The 20,654-nt window shown below is 39.7% G+C and overlaps 2 protein-coding genes across 2 annotated transcripts; both read left to right on the forward strand.

Annotated features, from left to right (window-relative positions):
- The first annotated feature begins 1,303 nt into the window (after positions 1 to 1,303).
- On the forward strand, positions 1,304 to 4,175 carry LOC121974731. The gene is made up of 2 exons (XM_042525917.1): positions 1,304 to 1,549; positions 3,681 to 4,175. The coding sequence occupies exons 1-2, from the start codon at positions 1,349 to 1,351 to the stop codon at positions 3,915 to 3,917; spliced, it is 438 nt and encodes a 145-aa protein (XP_042381851.1). The 5' UTR covers positions 1,304 to 1,348; the 3' UTR covers positions 3,918 to 4,175.
- A 7,753-nt stretch (positions 4,176 to 11,928) lies between these two features.
- Positions 11,929 to 13,453, forward strand: LOC121974732 (peroxidase 57-like). Its single transcript, XM_042525918.1, has 4 exons — positions 11,929 to 12,199; positions 12,288 to 12,467; positions 12,596 to 12,755; positions 12,842 to 13,453. The coding sequence occupies exons 1-4, from the start codon at positions 11,945 to 11,947 to the stop codon at positions 13,312 to 13,314; spliced, it is 1,068 nt and encodes a 355-aa protein (XP_042381852.1). The 5' UTR covers positions 11,929 to 11,944; the 3' UTR covers positions 13,315 to 13,453.
- The last annotated feature ends 7,201 nt before the right edge of the window (positions 13,454 to 20,654 follow it).

Genomic DNA, 20,654 nt, shown 5'->3' on the forward strand with positions numbered 1-20,654 from the left:
ATATAGAGAGTCATTTGTTCGATCTATCCACATCCGAACGATTATGTATGCATAAAGAGTTTTATGAGACGAAACATTATTAAGCTTGCACGACCCTTGTTCGGTCGAGTGTTTACCGAGAATCTTATGCTTGCTCGGCCTTACCCGACCGAACGTATGTCAAGAGTTATATATAATATTACATATCTCTGAGTCCGTCCAGGCTTTACCCGACTGGGTGTTTATAGAGACTTTATGTTTGTTCTGCTTTTATCCAGCCGAACATATATTAATAGCTATATATAAGATTAAGTATCTTGGGGTTCGCCCAAATTTTGCCTGTCTGGATGTTCTCAGAAAACCTTATGCTCATTCAGCCTTTACTTGGTCGAACATGTATCAAAAGTTATATATAAGATTATATATCTCTGAGTCCGTCTAGGCTTTGCCCAACCAGATGTTCACAGAGAAGCTTATGTTCATTCGGCCTTTGCTCGGTCGAACGTGTATCAAGAACTATATATATAAGATTACATATCTCTGAGTCCGTTCAGGCTTTGCCTGACCGAGTGTTCACAGAGAACCTTATGTTCATTCATCCTTTGCCCGCCCCAACGTATATCAATAGCTATATATAAGATTACACATCTCTGAGTCCGTCTAGACTTTGCTCGACTGGAAGTTCACAGAAAATTTTATGTTCGTTCGGCCTTTGCCCAGCCGAACGTATATAAATAGTTATATATAAGATTACATATCTCTAGACACCTCCGAACTTTGCCCGACCAAATATATGCAGAGAATCTCATGCTCTTTCCACCTTTACTCAGCCAACCATCATTAATCGAACGTATTACTTTCCATCTTGAGAGTAAAATGCTAAAATCTTTATATCCGACCAAGTTCATAATCGGTCGTCTTTACTCGAGCACCCTGCTTTGAGGTGATGTAGATAGAACTTGACGACTTTGAAAGTAGGTGATCATCAGGATCAAATATGGAATATTATTTCATCCTGACTCCAGCTGTCACGTCACCTTAACTTTAACCATCACGTCATCCTCTATATTTACTCACCATAATCCATATCAACTATATTTAATTTAGTACGATTAGTTCGGGAAGCTTTTCTATGCCTAAACCAAATATTTATTATTAATTTTTTAATCCATTAAATTTATTATTATTATTATTATTATTATTATTATTATTATTATTATTATTATTATTATGTTTATTAATTGAATTGGGCTGGGCTTTGGTTAGGTTCATGGAGTACCCATTTGTCCTTTTAATGGAGGCGTCCTTGGTGTGTGACAAAGTAATTTCCTTATTTGTCGGAGAAAGAAGGGGGAATAATTCTGATCCCATGGGATTCTTCGGAAGGATCGCGAGCTTCTTTGGGTTGACGAGGGACGACGGAGAGGAGGATGAGGCGGCAACGGCCCGCTTCGCAACCGGACGGTCCGGCACCGGCAGAGGGATCGCCGTGCAGGTCCCCGTGGCCACCGAGCTGCCCAGCCTCGGTCCCGTCCTCCTCCCCTGCGATCCGGGCGAAGGCAGTGTTCAGGTGCCCTCTTCTCATCCGTCCTTCTCTTTAGATCCTTTTGGCAATTGACTCCCCAAAATGCCAAACTTTATTACTTTCTATTCCTGCGAAGATTGGAATTAGAATTCCAAATCGATCGATTTTTATGATTCCGAACTAGCTGTTTTTGTTGAACTTCGTGGGAGTACGATTTCTTATTCTACTCTCCATGGGGTTTCTCTTTGGTTTCGGCCCGGGATGATGAACTAGAATGGCTAAGTAAAGTCTGCCCTTTGCCATTGCTTCTTTGAAATTGTTTTTTTTTCAGATGTAAAAGAAGAACTTTTATTTATCTGGTACACCTTTTCCATTAAGCTATTTCTAGTAAAATTGGACAATTTTGCCTTGCCGCAGTGGTTAGTATTTATCCAAATGTTCTTTTTTAGTGTTGGTTGGTTGTACTAGAGAATAGAACCTGCTGTGTTCTAGACTTCTAGTAATTCTTCACGGTTTATATCTATAGTTGAGTTCTGTTGCATCATGATACAGTGGCCATAGTCGAAGGTCTCTCTTGGGCCACCAGTATTTATCTTTCCTTTTTAATCTTCATATCTATTTTTAACAAAATTCATAGCATGCGCTAACATAGGGGATGAAATGTCAGCCTAAACCTGGACGTTGATTATCTCTATAATAGAAACCTGATTAGAATACACTGTTGATCTCCTTATTATCCTTGTCAAATTTTGTGTCTGTCTAAAATGCTGTGCATTTATCGGTTTTCTTTTACTCAGAACTTTTACGAGTTATTGCCTTAAGAAGAAGTCTAATGTAATGTAACTTGTTGAGATACCATAGATGATGGAAAGTAATAGTTTCAACAATTTTATGCTAGGAGACTGATGTGCATTATTTATGCAAAGCTTGTCTAGGTATATAATAGCTTTATGAATGCATTAGTGAAAATTTTCAAAGTGCAAAAAGTAGATTTCCAATTGGTATTTCAATTATAACTACAAATGTTTAGATGATGTATTTTTTCCCATTATTCATAGGTTTGGACAATTTTAAAATTTTAATGCTAATTATGCCTAACACAACCTTTAATCTTTTTCATTTGGGCTTGCAATGGACATCGACAGTTCTTGCAATGTGTGATGATATTATTATTATTTATCTTTTTTTTGCAATGGTTATGGTGAAAGTGAGATCTGTTCAGAAGACTATGTGATCTCTATTAGCTGAAATAAATATGAGCAATGAGTGTCAATTAACTACTAATCTTTGTATTAGTCACAGTTGTTGAGGAATATAAATCAGGTCTCTGGTACTCAAACTCTCTGGTTATGAATACCTCAACAAATATACATATATGCCATGGTAGATGATTGCATCCTCTCGTTATGTAGATTGCAACAAATAGTATGTTGTGTTTGGCTCACCTGCGCAGGTGTCAGATGCTCAGAACCAAGTCCATGCAATGAAAAAAAATTATAAAATCAAGATAGTACGCAAGTTTGCTCCATTTCATCACGGACTCAACACAAAATTATGTGACAAGATTGCGAGTGACTCCAGCATTATTCTAGTTTTCAAATAAGACTGTAAAAGTTGAAAGTTGTGTTATATTGGACTGTGTTATAGTGGACTAACAATGAATAATGGTATGACAGGAATCGATGATCCAAAAGCAAAATTGTCAAAATGTTGTGTGAATTCTGTGTCCTTAGCATGAGACTTGCTTATGTCTTACTCATTATCAACTGCTCAATAAGCCTTGGTTGATGTTGGGATTAAGAGTCACACAGGATGCACAATCATTTCCACTCAAACTTATTAGTGAAAAAATCATTGAATTATGTAACTCTGGAAAAGGATCATTGCAGGACAAATATTGTGATAGAAAGTTGTAGGATTGGTTTAATATTATTTTTATTATTTTTATATTATTGAAGCAACAGATGTACCAGCATTATTTTCCAAACCAATACATTTGTTTCTCTCATCACAAACTCACAGCCTTATTGTTGTTTTTTGTTCAGTTATGTGTAATGATTCTCTTATATCATGCCTTTTCTCAATGGTATTGGATTTAGTATCTGTTTCACCTTTGCGTGGTACTTTCCAAATAGTGGTTTCTTATCAGAATCCTATTTTTCCTTCTTTGCTTCAGGGTTTCAACTGGTATACAAGTCGATTACGCATGGATGAAGATGGAGATGTGGCAGATGAGTTCTTGTGCGAAGTTGTGGATGACAACCCCACTACCAAGAGCCAGTCAAGACCACCTAAGTTACGGGTGAACTACAATACACGCCATATTTCTACGGCCATGAGAAGACAGGTTGTCATTGCAGATGGGAATATATACCAAGCTTTGGAGCAGCAAGGAAGATTGCAGTGGGTGTGATTACTCAAGGACCACCCAAAGCTACAATGAATCAACCCCCGAACACCAGTGCCCATGTAATGGAAGTGTAAACTCCTTAAGGTGCTTAAACTAGTGAGTTCTCAACTTTGTAAAGCTGCAGCGAAAATCTAGCTCTCACATCACTTGTGATGTTCTTAGATTGCTCATTGTTCCCATATTTCTTATACATTGTCACGACAATTGTTATACTGATTTGTGGCCAATTTATCATTTGCACAATGATTTGGTTTCTATTAAGACCATCGATGTGGCGGAAGCCTGTAGCTCCCACGTGTCTCATGTGACCCGGAATCATGTTGAGCTATCAGTCAAAATCAAGTTGGGTCAAACATGACCCAAGAGGTATCGGACTTGGCCTAGAATGAACTCGGGTCTAGTTGAATTTGTTCGGTACCCTCATCCAAAGGAATCTAGTTCGTCCAAGGACAATTCAGCTATCTACGACTCAGCCTCAGTCGTCGATATCATCCTCGGGTGCTAACCTTGTCTTCAACTCGGTCTGGAGCGTTGATCTCGTCTTTGACTTAGCCACAGTCGCCAACCCTTTTTTCATGACTCAGCCACAGTCGTCGACCCCATCTCCGACTTGGTCTTGGGTGCCGACCACATCTCTGATTCAGTCTTAGGCCAAACTTGTCTCTAACTCGGTCTCAAGTCAATCTGGAGCACTGACCCTATCTCGGGCATCAACTCTGTTTCCAAGTTGGTCTCAAGCACCGACCTCGTCTCCGGCTCGATCTCGAGCACCAACCCATCTCCGACTTAGCCTCGAGTGTCGACCCATCTCCAACTCAATCTCGGGCACTGACCTCATCTCTGACAGGGTCACTCCGTATCGACCTCATCTCCTCATCCACCTCGGCTTGAACCCACACTTTACATGGACCGTTGAAAATGAAGGGGCATGGGGATAAGGAAGAGACGTAGCCTTTTTATTCATGGGATTGTTTCTCCCGGAAGGCATGGAGAACGACACCGTGCATCCCAGAGCATGTGGGTAACAAAAGCGCACGTCGTAGACATGTGGTAAATGAACGCACACATCCTCGAGAATGTGCACATTTACTTTTTTTATTGAAAAAGTAAGTATATATCATCAAAAGAATGCACAACCACATAATAACCAAGGATCCCTGCTCATGTCTGACGAAGTGTCAGATTTGAGAAGGCATCCTAGGTATGATGTACACGTGCTCACATTTATACCATCACTCTCTCTGTATCTTCGCCATTAGATATGCTACGGTCGAATATCCATCTTCTATATGAGACATAGGAGATGATGCACTGACCGAACTTTGTTATCAATGTCAAAACAAACGTCTCCTATAGATACCTCTATGTTGCATGTAGTCCAACATCATCTCTGGCTATCGTCATTGTCCTCCATCCCTCTAAGAGTCTGACTCCTTTGGTCTCTAGTGCAGGATAAGATGAAGACCGAAGGATGTGTGAGAATGCTTCCATTTCCTCCTCCCATGACTTGAGCTGTGGGTCAGGGCCCTCAATCTCCATCAGCAAAGGACATTTCCAAACTGCACAAAGTCACTATCACCGTCTCCTACTCACTTTTAATAAGTGGTCAGCTATCAACATATTTGTAATGTCTTTATCACAAGCCTTTTGCTACGGACTATATAGATCATTCTGGTGCCTTGATAGACTTTTTGGCAAAGCCCCAGCCATAAATAGATTTGAAACGTCTTTACTACTATGCGCATTTACTGTGAGTCATTTACTGCGGACTAGATAAATCATTTGAGATGAACTATTCACCTATGCATCCTCACCATTAGTGTACATGCTCTCACTTGTCACATACCCCACAATGTAATATCACAATGTGCTCCCTCTCTAACAGAATATATGCTCTCGTTCCTAACCAGCTGAAAATATACACACTCACACCTAGATGCTCCATCTAAAACTAATGAAGTTCCATCCATGTTGACGAGATGCTCTATGAAGAACGCTCCATCCAATGCAACCCTCTCCTCCAGATGTCCATAGCCACTAATACCAGCCTCACAGTTTCTTGCTCCTCAGCTACTAAAGTGGTCGTCATGTGTATGAAGAGTCTACATGTATCTGAGGAGGTATCTTTCACCAATTGTAACCCAATCCACCTCATCAAAGTATCAAGATGCTGGTCCACTCCTCCATACAAATCCATGCCTCCAAAGCCTTCGTCTTAGGTACTAATCGAAGGATGATGACTTTTTTTTTTTTTTGACCGAGGCCATTTACTTGTGACCGGCAAGGTGCCAACTCTAAGTAATGTCTACAGTTCTATATAATACGTAACGAATAAATGTATATCCTCTAGATCCCCATGTGATGTACTAAAATGCCCAATGTGAACTAGGCTACACCAACCTAGGGAAACTACTCACACCTACCCAATAATCCAACTGAGTAGATGATTGTGTAGGATCGAAACACGCTAGAGGGGGGATGAATAGCGCTCATGACTTTTTCACTTTTTCAGTAAAACTATGGAGGAATTGCAGCGCAAAGAAAGAGTTAAGCGAAGAACAAAGAAGACAATACTAACATGTTATTTTTTTACTTGGTTAACCTATGGTGACTCCTACTTTAAGATCCTCGATCGTCGATCTCTTTCATTGGTCAATCCACTAAAAATTCCTAATAACTACAAGTACAAGGTGATAATAGTTTAAGTGCTATAAATGAAATTATACCAACAACTAAAGATTCGAAGATTCGTGTTTTCATTCGTCGGAATAGTGATGTCGAGTCATCTTTGGAGCAGAACGCAAGAGAGTAAATCATCGGAGTTGTTCTTTTTGAGGTGTTGGTTGAACCCTCCTTTTATAGCCTTATTTGGGCGCTTGGATCGGTCCCGAGGGTCCCCATCAAGCTGATGTGGTTTCATCTCGACGAAAACTTATCTCTGAAAATTCATCCAGCTCTGGGCACTTGGACTTGTCCGGGCGCCTAGACTGTGACGTATGTTGGCCAATCAGGGTGTGCCACCTCAGCTCCTGCCAGCCGCCTGCTCGGTCCCTTCCTGAGCGCCTGGACCTACTCCGGTTGCTCTGACCTTCGGGTGCCTAGACTGTGTCCGAGCGCCTAAAGCTCCTTTTTTGGCTACATGATTTCCTGCATCATAAGGTTAGCACAACAAGTTCTGACTTTCGGATTTCCATAAAATCCTATGTCGAACCGACGTATATTATTCCTTATAAGGAGAAGGCGCCCTCATCTACTCCTCTTAGGAGAGTTTACCAGATGCCAAATCAATTCTCCAGGCCGTTTGGACTTTTTCTTAGCATCAGAGACTTCGGGACTTTCCACTGGACGTCTGATCCCCGACCCATCCAGTCTCCCGCCTGGTGTCCGCGACCTCCAAAACTTTCACCTACTATCCTCAACTCGTAGGATTTTTTATTTAATGTCCTCGATCTGCTAAGATTTCCGCCTAATCCCTCGGAACAAGACTTCCTTACCTAACCGCAAGTAGGGTTTTCCACCTACCTAGTATTCACTAGGACTTTTACCTTGCCTAAACTCACTTAGAAATTTTCTGCACACTCAGTTAGATTTATTAGAACCACAATAACCCTTAACTTTAAACCCTTTGTCATTATCAAAACTTGGATTTCATCATCTGGTGCTTCTTAGACCAACAAAATGAGGTCTAGTTGATTGTTGAGACACTACAAACCTCGATGCATATGCAAGGTGCAAACTCCCAAAGTCATGTAGGGGGTCTATCGAAGGCCTATCTATATGCATGCTCTCTATCAAATTAAAAATGCATGCTTTTTGTATATGCACCTATCTACCTCCTACCACTATCAGAATGTACACACTGCACTCTCACTCATGGCGCTATCAAAATGCATGCCCTCACAATCCTATATGTATGTCAAAATACATGAGTGTGTAATAGGGCATTATCAAAAAAAATTGCATGCCCTCAAAATGTTACAATTATCTCTGCCTAAGTACCTAGTTAGGTATTAAACGTCCTGTAGAGAAGACCAACTCCTCATCAAATCGCATCCCTTTGAACATGTTGTGATTTTTTACCCTCTAAATATGATGCACGAATGTTAACAGGGCGATATATATATATATATATATATAGAGAGAGAGAGGAAATTAATAAAATTTGACCTGATGAATTTATTTAGCAAAATAAATTATAAGATAATTGTTAAATAATGAGTAAATAAATTTAGAGGAATATATAGAATTTATTAGAATTTTTATAGTTTTTTAATAATTTTTAGACATTTTAATTGGATAAATCGATTAGGCCTTGATGAAGCCTCTTTGGAATACCTAATTGATTGACTATAAAATTGTTTATTTGATCGCCTTCCATAGTTTCTCCCCTTCGAGTATATGTGCTAGTAGCACTGCTTCTTGTCCCCAAGGCGTAGCACAGATGGGGAGTGCATGGTTCTGTGGCTGAAAGGTCCAGGGGTCGATCCTCAGGGTGTCACTACCTGGAGTTAACGTCTCCGCCATGCACTTTCCACCTGTGTACCTACATTTACCTCCCTCCATATCAGTGGGACCGGCTCTAGGGGGGCCGCTGATGTGGCGGTTCCACATTTTTTTTTTCTAGTAGCGCTGCTTCTTGCCGTAGCAGTCGCAGTGCGCGTCCAACCCCTCCGTTGGGCAAATCGCCACCTCTGCCAGCGAATCATACACTTTACTGCAACGTCACTACCGTATTCCCCTTCCATACCTTTACCGAACATGACTTCACGTCCGGTCACAGCCAGTGACCACCTTGATTTGGATCCCCGACGATGTAAGACAATAGTAGCAACCTGCTGTCTGCCAGCTTATTTATGGGGGTCCATGGGTGGAGATAGAAGATACCACCCCTTATTTCGCGCAAAAATTGGTCGCGCTCAGTTCAGATCGTGATTGTCCCTCCATGTTTGAATTCTTGGATCCACCACTGGGGAGGCTTGTGATCCGATGGAAGTGTGTAGCCACCACTTGTCTCATGTGGTCATGAATCGTGTTGAGCTGTCAATTAAAGTCAAGTAGGTTAAACATAACCCAAGAGGTATCAGACTTGGCTTAGGATGAACTCAGGTCTAGTCAAACCTGCTCAGTACTCTCATCCCAAGGATTCAAATTCGCCCAAGGACAGTTAGTTATTTGCAACTCAACCTCAGTCTTTGAAATCATCATCGACTTGACATCACACACCGACCTCATCTCTGACTCGGCCTCGGGCGTTGATCTCATCTTCAACTCGGTCTTGTGCACCGACTTCGTCTCTGACTCATTCTCGGACACTGACCCTATCTCCGACTCAGCCTTGGACACTGACCCCATCTTCGATTTGGTCTCAGCATGGAACCCATCTTCGACTTGGTCTCGAGCACTTATCCCATCTCCAACTTGATCCCGAGTATCCCATCTTTTACTCGGTCTCAAGCACCAACCCCGTCTCTAACTCAGTCTCGAGCAACAACCCCATCTCTGACTCGATCTTGGGCATCGACCCAGTCTCCGATTCAGCCTCAAGTGTTGACCTCATCTCCAACAAGGCCACTCTATATTGTTGAAAACGTGGGGAAATGGGGATAAGGAAGTGGCGTAACCACTTTATTCATGAGATCGTTTCTCCAAAAAGACATGGAGAATGACAGTACGCATCTCGGAGCACGTGGGCAATAGAAGCGCAATTCATGGACACATGGTAAATAAACATGCACATCTCGGAGAATATCCACATTCACAGCTTTTTAAAATGTCGTCCACTACCGTAGATGTAAATATGCACACGAATCCTTGGATTCTAACGTTGGGACACCCCAGTGTCATTCCAACCTATTGCTTTGTGAGTTTTAGATTTGTTGATCTCCTTCGTCAATATCCTCTCAAGAGTCATATGATTTGTTAAGTTTGTTGATCAATGGTTTAACCATTCACTTTGTTTAAGTCAGAACCATCATAAACTTTTTTTTTTCAAAAAAAAAAAAAATGATTAATTACACTTAGTAAATCAGGAAGTATTTATAGCAGGCAGTTTAGAAATTCAGCATTTATTAATTGTAAGTCTTATTGGGAGGAAATTTTTTTATAAATACGTGAATAGTAATTTTTTTTTTCCAAAATTCTGCTGGGGATGGTTAATAACTTTTTGCTGAAACATTGTTGCTCAATTCGTTTATAGGCCATGAATGAATGTTACATGTTCTTTTCATTATCTAATGGTACGATTTGCAAACAACTAATGCGGCCACATAAATGCCGCCACAGAGTTCAATGTGCAAATTGTTCCAATTAAACTTTTGTTTTTTTTGTTTATAAAATTGAATCGTCAACATTGGAAACAGTGGCCTCTGTTTATGGGCAAACCCATCTCGACGTGGTGAACATTAGATTTCAATTATATCGCACCTTCCCAGACATTTATAAATTGATTTATATAGTGTGAGAATTATAAATTTATTTAATATTTTTTTAGTGTGACTATTATCCGTACAGTTTATCTTAATTTTGATATGATTTTCCGTGGAGGAACATATTTTTTATCGGTCTAATTTATTTAGAACCACACAGTTATATATTATAATTTAAACCACTTATTGTAATTTTATAATTTTAATTTGACTCGTGTTTGGTCAACTTTTGAAAGTAATTTTAAATTTAAACAAAGCCTCAAATTTGATTTTAAATTCAGAATGAAACGTAAGATGAAGTGAAGGCCCATCGTTTGCATGTGAAACAACTTAGATTTTCGGTCATTCAAGCTTTTTTTTTTTTTTCTTTTTTTTCTTTTTTAAGCACCAGATATTGGCCTTTCGGGTGGATTAATCCCAGATATCAACCATCTGGATCTGGTTCTATTTAAAAAAAAATTCTATGGATCATCAGAATAAACTGTGTATGATAGTATAATTGTCACTATAAGAAATAGAGATATTAATAATCAGATATATCTTAAGTATATTCAACCGTCTAAGATTAATAACTATTTATGATTTATTAATTTATAAATGAATTAATGAAAAGAATAGGACGAACGAATCTTTTACCCTTATCTATAGGTTTCAACTTGTTGTATATACAATTAAACTTTTAATTTCCAACACATGATGAAGACGACGACAAAAGTAAAACTAAAAGTAGCATCAGTGCCCCAATTGCTGTAGCTCCCTCCACGTGCCTCCACGTGCGCAAACCACACATATTCCACGCTCTCTCTACCCACACTTGTATATTTGTAATTTAAACCACTTATTGTAACTTTATAATTTTAATTTGACTCGTGTGTGAGTCAATTTTTTTAAAGTAATTTTTAAATTAACAAAGCCTCAAATTTGATTTTAAATTTAGAAAGAAACGTAATTTGATGTGAACTCTCGCCCATCGTTTACATGTCAAACAACCGTTAATTTCTAAACACGCGATGAAGAACGGAAATCTTAATCATTTCTAAAAACAGCTTCAGTGCCCCCACGTTATCGTAACAATATTTTTGTTTGTGCCTCCGCGTGCGCAGACCACGAAACATGGCGTCCATTGCGGAACTGAAATCTCCGTGCTCGTACAGGAGTGGTTATCAATTGAATGGCGAGGATCAATTCGCCCCAGCCCAGTGGCCCTCGACTGTCCCAAGAGAGGAAATCGTATCAGGGACCCACCACTGCATAAAGTAAAGTTTTGATTAGACTGTTAGGCATAAATTAAAATATGTAAGGAACAAGTGGTTGCTCTCTGGCTTTGCCCGCCAACTTTGACCACGTGAAATTAACTAAGGCCATCTCTACCGCCCATTTTTCTCTTGCCAAATCGATCACCGTCCAAATAAAAAAGGACCGCGGGAATTTCAAAGTCCAGCCGCCCATGGCGCGTGGTGGCCTTATCCGGATTTGCACTGTAGCACTCTGCGGAAGTCACGTGCGATGCAATGTATAGTGTAAGACACGAGTCAGGTCGCCGCTCGCGACGCTATTTAAGGCACGCTATGCTATCTTCCTCCAATGCTCCAAGTCCTCGCTCCGATGGCTACTGGGAGTAGTGCTTCTAAGGCTGGCGCTGCCTCCGTATCCGGCCTCGTCCTTGTCGTAGTCGCGTTCGTCCTCCTTGACGCCGCTTCCGTGAGCCATGCTCAGCTGCAGGTGGGGTTCTACGTCGGTAAGTGCAAGGGCACGGACGTGGAGGCGGTCATCCGAGGCGTCGTCCAGGCGCGCTTCAAGCAGGATCCTTCTATTCTCCCTGCTCTCCTCCGTATGCAGTTCCACGACTGCTTCGTGAGAGTAAGAACCAGTTAGAACCGAACCAAGAATAGAGTGTTATTCCTTCTCTGCGTCATTTTGACGAACATCGATGTGCGTGCGTGTGCAGGGCTGCGACGCCTCGATACTGTTGGACGGGCAGAGTAGCGAGAAGAACGCCGGCGCGAACGCTAGCGTGCGAGGATACGAGCTGATCGACGAGATCAAGGCGGCGCTGGAAAAGGCGTGCGCTGGCGTTGTCTCCTGCGCCGACATCATCGTCGCGGCCACGAGGGACGCCGTCGTCTTGGTAAATAATAATACAGAAACTATTAAAATTCATTTATTAATTCAATGATATTAATTTTAAAAGTTTTTTTAATAAATAAAATTATGAAATTTACCGTACAAAACAATAATGAAAACGTGCGTGAAAAGGGCGGAGGAACGCGATACGATGTGCAAACCGGGAGAAGGGACGGTTTACGGTCGAGCGTGAACGACGTCAATCTACCCGGACCAAGCATTCCGATTTCCAACGCGATCGGGTTTTTTAACGCCAAAAAAATCAGCACGGAAGACATGGTTTTATTGCTGGGTAATAGCAATCGTTAACTTTTTTTTTTGTCTAAATTTTATTTATAAAAAATATATATTAATTTATTATTCATAATTAACGTGCAGGTGGGCACACAGTTGGGATAACGCACTGTCTCTTTATATCGGGTCGGCTCTGGAACTTCAACGGTTCGGGTGGACCGGACCCGAGCATGGACCCGGCTCTGGTTCGTAGCCTCCGGGTCACGTGCCCGCAGAACGGCGACGGCGACAACAACCCGGTGAACCTGGACCAGAACGCCACCAGCGCCAACGTGGTGGACAACAGCTTCTTCAAGCAGATCATGGCGAAGCGGGGCGTGCTCCAGATCGACCAGCGGCTGGCTGATGACGGGCAGACGAGGAGCACCGTCGCGGGGCTCGCCGCCGGGAAGCTGGACTTCGGGAAGCGCTTCGGCGGGGCGATGGTCAGGATGGGAGCTATCGAGGTGCTCACGGGCTCTCAGGGGGAGGTCAGGAAGTCGTGCCGGGCGGTCAACAAACGATCGGTGGAGGCTACGCTGGAGGAGATCGTCGATGGGCTGCTGGCGGCGCAATGATGCGTCGGAGTTGAAGCTTTAATTAGGTTCTTAAAGGAGTAGTTCACTTGCAGTAGGCAGTCGTTGTTGTAGTCTTGTTTCTTATGCTCTGCCTCAGTGATCTCTTAGCTTCAATAAATAAGAAAAAATTATGAACGGATATACAATCAAATACATCTGCTTTATTCGATACGAAAGGAAGATTCTCTGGTAAATCAATATAAGTATTGATTAAAATATTATAACAATCCAATTCTCTCATACTGATTATATCTCTGTTAATTAATGAAGATGGATTACTTTGCGGGACACGAGAGGGGTCAAAAAGAAGAAAAGTAATAGGACATGTTCTTGAAATTAATTAACGACGACCACTTTAATCTTTACATATCAGGATATATAGGAAATGTGGCTATTTAATCGAATATGCCAAATTGTGCAAATGTAAAAGGCACTACTTTAATTTATAACTTAAGACTCTTGGCCATGATCGTACTAAGTGTGTTTAGTTATAGATAACAATGACCTAATGTGTGATATAATAAAATTAATATTATATATGTCTGAAGGTGACAATAAAGCATGCATGTGTAAATTGACTAAGATTAGTAAGAGGTAAATTTAATTTAATTAGGTTACATCATGTGTAAGAAGCTCAACTAGCTTTTTAATTTTTAAGTGAACATGAGGATGACACATTAGCCAAGTCGAATTTGAAGTGTATATATGCTAAGAACATTAGCTTTTCATGATTTTTTTTTTATTCTTTTCTTCAGTCTTTACTATCTTAATATATATATAAGGGATTAATTAACCTATAAATATGATTAATTTGTTTTATTTTTAAAATATTTTTAGATTTAGATATAATATTTATTTTTTATAACATTCCTTCTAATAGTTGAGCATATTTTGAAATAATTTTTAGAATTAATTTTGTATATCTTTCACCGCCTCCCTCACAACTTGTAACTGTAATTTTCAAGGTGAAAGAAAGCATTTTGATATCATAAAGCTCATTCGCATTGTTGGCGATGCGAATCCGGTAAATGAGTGCTGAGACATATCCCATCATGGAAATCGCATTCACAGATGCTGGAAGAGATGAATTGCCAAAATCGGAAGATGCTGAGTACTCAAATTATTAGGGTGTTTGATTCTAGTTATCATGCATAATCAAATGGGAAGATGCTGCGTACTCAAATTATTAGGGTGTTTGATCCTAGTTATCATGCATAATTTAATCATGCATAGTTTGCTCCCTAGCTGGGTACTCTTATTTTTTCGGTTATGGTTTACTATCTCTTGGTAGATATTTTCTTGATCGCGATTTACTGTCACCCACTCGATATTTTCTTGATCGCGCACTCGACACCGTTCGCCCATCCTCTTTCGTGTTAGCATTTTGAGTCGTAAAAATCACTTTTTGCGTTGCAGAAACCCCGAAGCTAGCCACAGATCCGTGCGAAAATATATAAAATAATCTTGTACATGGTTGTCTACACTAGATCTACCTTAGATCTACATGAAAAGAGTGTTACCCTTGTAGCGATGCCCTTCGCTTATCCCGCTCGTCCAAAGATTGCCGGATCTCGTAGAGTGTCAAGTGAACACTCCTCTATACGTATCCACACAGACAAAAAGGTGGAGAGAACAACTTAAAGTGTGCTAGCACCCCTGAGAAGTCTCGGCAATGGAGGATGAGAGGGAGAGAAAAACTAGAGAGGAAGAAGAAGAAGTGAATGAGCACACCATGCAAATTCATTCACACACCTAAAGTGGTCGGTCACTTAATGGAGGTTTAATACCTCCATGGAGCACCAAGAGTCATGGCTCTTGGTCTTCCTCATGAGGTGGCACACAGTGATATAGCCTTGATGATGTGGAACATCATCATTGGCCGGCCCCATGCCAAGTCACAATGAGGTGGCATTTGGTCAAGTCAAACTTGACCCTTCATCTTCCCTCTCAAGTCAAGTCAAACTTGACCTTTTTATCTCCCATGGTTGATCAAACCTAACCTTTGATTCAAGTCAATTTAATTTAATGAATCTCTATTCATTGAATTAAATTGACTCAATGAATCATAGTCAAAATTAGACTTATTCAACACATGAATCAAATTGAGTCCAACTCAATTAGTCTAATTTTAATTACTCTTAATCCAATTTGGTTCATCATATAACCTAATCCTCTTGGTCCATTATATCACTACAAGAAAACTGATATTTAGCGACGAACTATTTCGTCGCTAATATATTATATTTCGTCGCTACCCATTATTTGTGACGATATAATTTCGTCGCCAGAATCGTCGTTCGTAAACAATTATTAGCGACGATTTTATAAGGTTTCGTCGCCAACATATTACCAACATAATTAACTTGTCGCTAAGACATTTTAATCGACGCTAAACCTTTAGCGACGAATTAAATTTATTCGCCGCTAAGAAATTTGTTTGCAACGAATCCAACTTTTGTCGTTGCAAACACATTAGCGACGATCTCCCGAGTGGTGTCGCTAATGCCAACATGTATCGTCGCTAACGTGTTTTATTTGACTGCAAACGGATACGATCGGTATCGATGATATTAGCGACGATTTAGATTAATTTCGCAGCTAAAGTTTTAGCGACGATTTAAATCGTCGCTAACCAAGTTTCCTTTCGCCGCAAACAATGATAAGGCCAGCAGGTTTGAGTTGTTAGCGACGATATTGATGTTTTTTTCGCTAAAATGTTAGCGGCGAAATATTTCGTCGCTAACCCCGTTCAAATTCGCCGCAAACAGTTACAAAAGCAAGTTCGAGTTGTTAGCGACGATATTTCCCTAATTCGTCGCTAACACTAATCTTAGCGACGATTCCTTCAAAATCGTCGCTAACTTTCGTTTTTTTTTTAAAAAAAATATTTGCTGCATTATCTAAATACACATCTACAAACTCATACAATCATCACCACTCTAACAACTATATTCACAATAATCATAACTCTAACAACAATATTCACAAACTTATACAAATACTAACTCAAATAACAAATTCACAAATAAACTCACAAACAACTCATACTTCATCAAAGTATAAATTCACAAATCTAGCAACATTGACAAAAAAGAGATGTGAGTACTCAACATCAATGTCTAACATCAAGTAACATAACAAATAAAGTACACAAGTAACAATCCAAATAAAGTTCAAACAAGTAACTAGTTCAAAACATCAAGTTCACATCTAGAAATCCATAACATCATAGTGGACCTAACTTGCTAATTAAACTTTGGTGTTTGCTAATTATTCTTGAGTGGATTCAAGTTTTTCACATAATACGGTGTTAGTTGATCTGCTTGAGGAGGTGGCATATGAAGAAGTGGACTTAACTGGCTTTGGCCCACTTCCAAGTCCTCTAATGTATCTCGAACGAGTACTGAGGACCTAATACAAGTTTCAACATATTTAAAAATAACACATGACTGTTTAATAATTAGTAATTGTGAAAATCCTAGAAGAGAGTAACAGCATGTCATATCTGATGTTTCCTCAGAATCTTAACAGTAAAGCAAATCAACATTGAGTGTAATCTAAAAGCCTCAAATATAAGACAAGAGATACTTCTATGGATGACATTGACAAGTATGATAAAGTTGAGCTTTCTGTGTTGCTTTGTGATGATAATTTTATCCGAAAGCTAAATAAAGAATGGCGGGATGTGGATCAGGCTACTGATGTTCTGTCTATGTCCCAACATATTCCTGAGCTAGACCTTCCAATTGTAAGATGTTGTTGACCTCTTTCTTGTTGGCCATGTCATCTTCTTGTTTGTTTAATTAGATTTCTCTCTTTTTGTAGCTTTCATTGGGTGATGTAGTTATGTCTCTGGAAATAGCTACCAAGCAAGCAAAGGAAAGAAGCAATACACTTATCGATGAAATCCGAGTTCTCATGGTTAAATAGATAATTACTTCCCTTCACTCATGGGTTCATTTTCTGTTCATAGCATATATGTTGTATTCTAAGCACATGAAGTTTTGTTAGACATTTATTGGCTTGTTTTGCTATTCACTATCATTTTAATTCCCTAGACATGTTGAAATTGTTGACACGTTGAAACTATTGGACATGATTACTTGTTGAAACATGATTTTAATTCCCTAGACATGTTGAAACTGTTGGACATGATTTTAATTCCCTTTACCTCTTCAATGCATAACAACATTCTAAATTAACCCACTCAAATATTGAGTCCTTAACCTCTAAAGATATAACTAAAAAGAAAGATCATATAATATATTTTGGATGTAAGGAAAAGATAGCAATCTGTATGGCAGGAAGATAATATAAATAAAATTTATGTGAATAAAAATTTTAGTATGGCAGGAAAGTATAAGAACGAGTATCGCCGACCTGATCACAAACTGTAAGGATAAGAACGAGTATCGCCGACCTGATCACAAACTGTATATGCAATTTTGACTACATTGATGAACTCTTCTGGATTTTGTGTTTGAATACACTCATCACATAATCTCACCATATCATCCTAGAAAAAATAACATGTTAAAAATATCATAAAAAATAATTATACACAGTTAAGAATAAATTCACTAAATAAGGACACAACATACATATGCAGTTTTGGCCGTCTCATCAATCCACCCTTTTGACGAGCTATAATGAGTTTCATTAAAAACAGTAATTCGATCTTTTCTTTGTAACTGATCGGTCTGAAAAAAAATAATTTGTTAATTTTTAATCAACAAACAATATATAAAAACTATAAAAGTAGCACTTACACCATCGTGGTATTTGGATTTTGGTTTTAATTAAACTTTCAAGATTCTGAAACCAAAAAAAAAAATAATTGGAAACTCAAAAACTAAATGGAATAATTTTTTTATTCATATTTAATCTGACTATTGTTGAAATTTCTTGATAACCAAAATTAATTGGGTTGGATCAAATTTTCCAAAAATCTGACTTGACCTATTATGATTCCCACTTCTAATATGGATCCTATCCAGTAAACATGCCACCATAACAAGTATTTATTTTCTGTTTTCTTGCCTGATTTTATAAGGCTTTACACGTCAAGAATCATCATTCCCCATATTCCTATATAGATCAATGTTCCAAACTCTTTGCAATGAAGATAAGATGACCATAATATTTGAGCAAAGTAATGAATGAAAAACAACATTTATACTTCATTTTAATGGTTTTGAAATATTGCCCAAAAACCAGTATAAATCCAGTCATTTTCAGTAGATGAGAGGTGCAAAATATTTATATGGATAGTTGTTGAAGTATGCAAGACAGTAGTAACCATATATTCCCTTATCAATTGTTGGTTCACTAGATACTTGAAGTACATGTGTAACTGAGACAACCAGTAGAAAAAGTTATTAGAACTCTTGCTCAGCCATATTAAGATCAAGTTTTTCACTTCATGCCTTGCTAAATTAATGTTGTAGCACAAACATTATTCAAACGGAGAGAAAAAACTGATATATTAAAAGTACCTTTTCTCATAGCGGGAAAGAAGCAGAGGAGGAAAACTTAGCTGGGTAAGAGCAGAAGTCACCGGAGCCGGATCAGGATTCGTCAAACAAAGAAGATTCACGGCGGCGTCGGAGGAGAAGAAGAGATGGCACACCCAAACCCTAAAATCGCTGCAGCGGCGGAGGAGAAGAAGAGAGCGCATGCGGAGACAGCGAGCGGACAGAGAAGAAGAGAGCGCGGAGAGAAGAGAGCACGCGGAGGAGAAGAAGAGGATCGCGACGCGGAGGAAGAAGAGGATCGCGACGCGGAGTAGAAGAAAAATCACGGCGGATTTGGGAAAGATCGCGTCGGGTTGGGGAGAAATACGAGGATTAGCGTCGAATTCAATAAAATTCGCCGCTAATGCTTATTATTAGCGGCGAAAATATCAAATTCGCCGCTAATGGTAATATTGGCGGCGAATTTGCAATTTTTGCCGCTAACATATTAGCTGCGAATTTTTAATTCGTTATTTCGTAGCTAATAATACAAATTAGCGGCGAAATTATATAAATTCGCCGCTAGCTTAGCGGCGAAATATAGGATTCGTCGCTAATCCGTATTTATTCACAACGCTAGTATTAAAATTTTAGCGGCGAGCATGATAATTTCGTCGTAAATATAATGACCTTGGAAAAAAAAATTTAATAGTATTATTTGCGATGAAATTTATTTCCGTCGCTAATAGTCTATTTTTGCTACGAATAACTATTTCGTCGTTAATATTTCGTCGCTATTTTACTGTTTTCTTGTAGTGTATGAAACTAATCTCCATCTCATTGCTCTGTGTGTGACTCTATAGTTCTTGTAACGTTGGCAATGCTCCTAAACCCATTTAGAAACATAAGTAGTGAGCGGTATCTAGCAACACATCATTACTACCCAAGTTACAAGAATGTTGAGATCCAACATCACCTTTGTGACTACTAATTGTGACTTTCACAATATGTGACAATATCCTTCTATCCTTGACATCTAAATTGATCAATTGAGGTATAGACCGTGTCATCCTCTAATTAATTTATGTCTTGAACTCCAAGTAGACTCACTCTAATCAAATGAGCTCAATATCTCATATTGACTCATTTGGGCATGGTCATGCACTTAGTGGTTTCACTCTATCAAGAATCATGTGTTGGTGCAACCTTAGGTCAAGGTTGACCTGGTTGACCCGACTCGAGGTGACTTGACTCGAGTTGTATTTTGATGTTTGACTTGGGAAGATTGTCGGTGCAACCTTAGGTCAAGGTTGGCCTAGTTGAGTTGCATGTTGATGTTTGACACTCGTGAGAGAGTTCTATTCTTGATGTGAGACAAGAATAGATGGTTGGGAGATTATTGGTGCAACCCTAGGTCAAGGATTGACCTGGTTGACCTGAAAAGTCCAAGTATGGAGACTTGGCACTGGAAAAGTCCAAGCAGGGAGCTTGGCACACGAAAAGTCCAAGTATGGAGACTTAGCACTGAAGAAGTCCAAGCAGGGAGCTTGGCACGAGAAAAGTCCAAGCAGGGAGCTTGGCAAGTAGGAAAGTCCTAACTGGGATGTTAGGCAGTGTGGAAAGTCCTGGTGAGTGAAGCCAGGCAGTGGGAAAGTCCTAACTGGGATGTTAGGCAGGTGGAAAGTCCTGGTGAGTGAAGCCAGGCAGTGGGAAAGTCCTAACTGGGATGTTAGGCAGTGTGGAAAGTCCTGGTGAGTGAAGCCAGGCAGTGGGAAAGTCCTAACTGGGATGTTAGGCAGTTGGAAAGTCCTGGTGAGTGAAGCCAGGCAGTGAGAAAATCCTAACTGGGATGTTAGGCAGTGTGAAAACCCTAGTGAGTGAAGCTAG

Source organism: Zingiber officinale, chromosome 4B (assembly GCF_018446385.1).
Source record: "Zingiber officinale cultivar Zhangliang chromosome 4B, Zo_v1.1, whole genome shotgun sequence".
In the NCBI taxonomy this organism is placed as follows: Eukaryota; Viridiplantae; Streptophyta; class Magnoliopsida; order Zingiberales; family Zingiberaceae; genus Zingiber; species Zingiber officinale.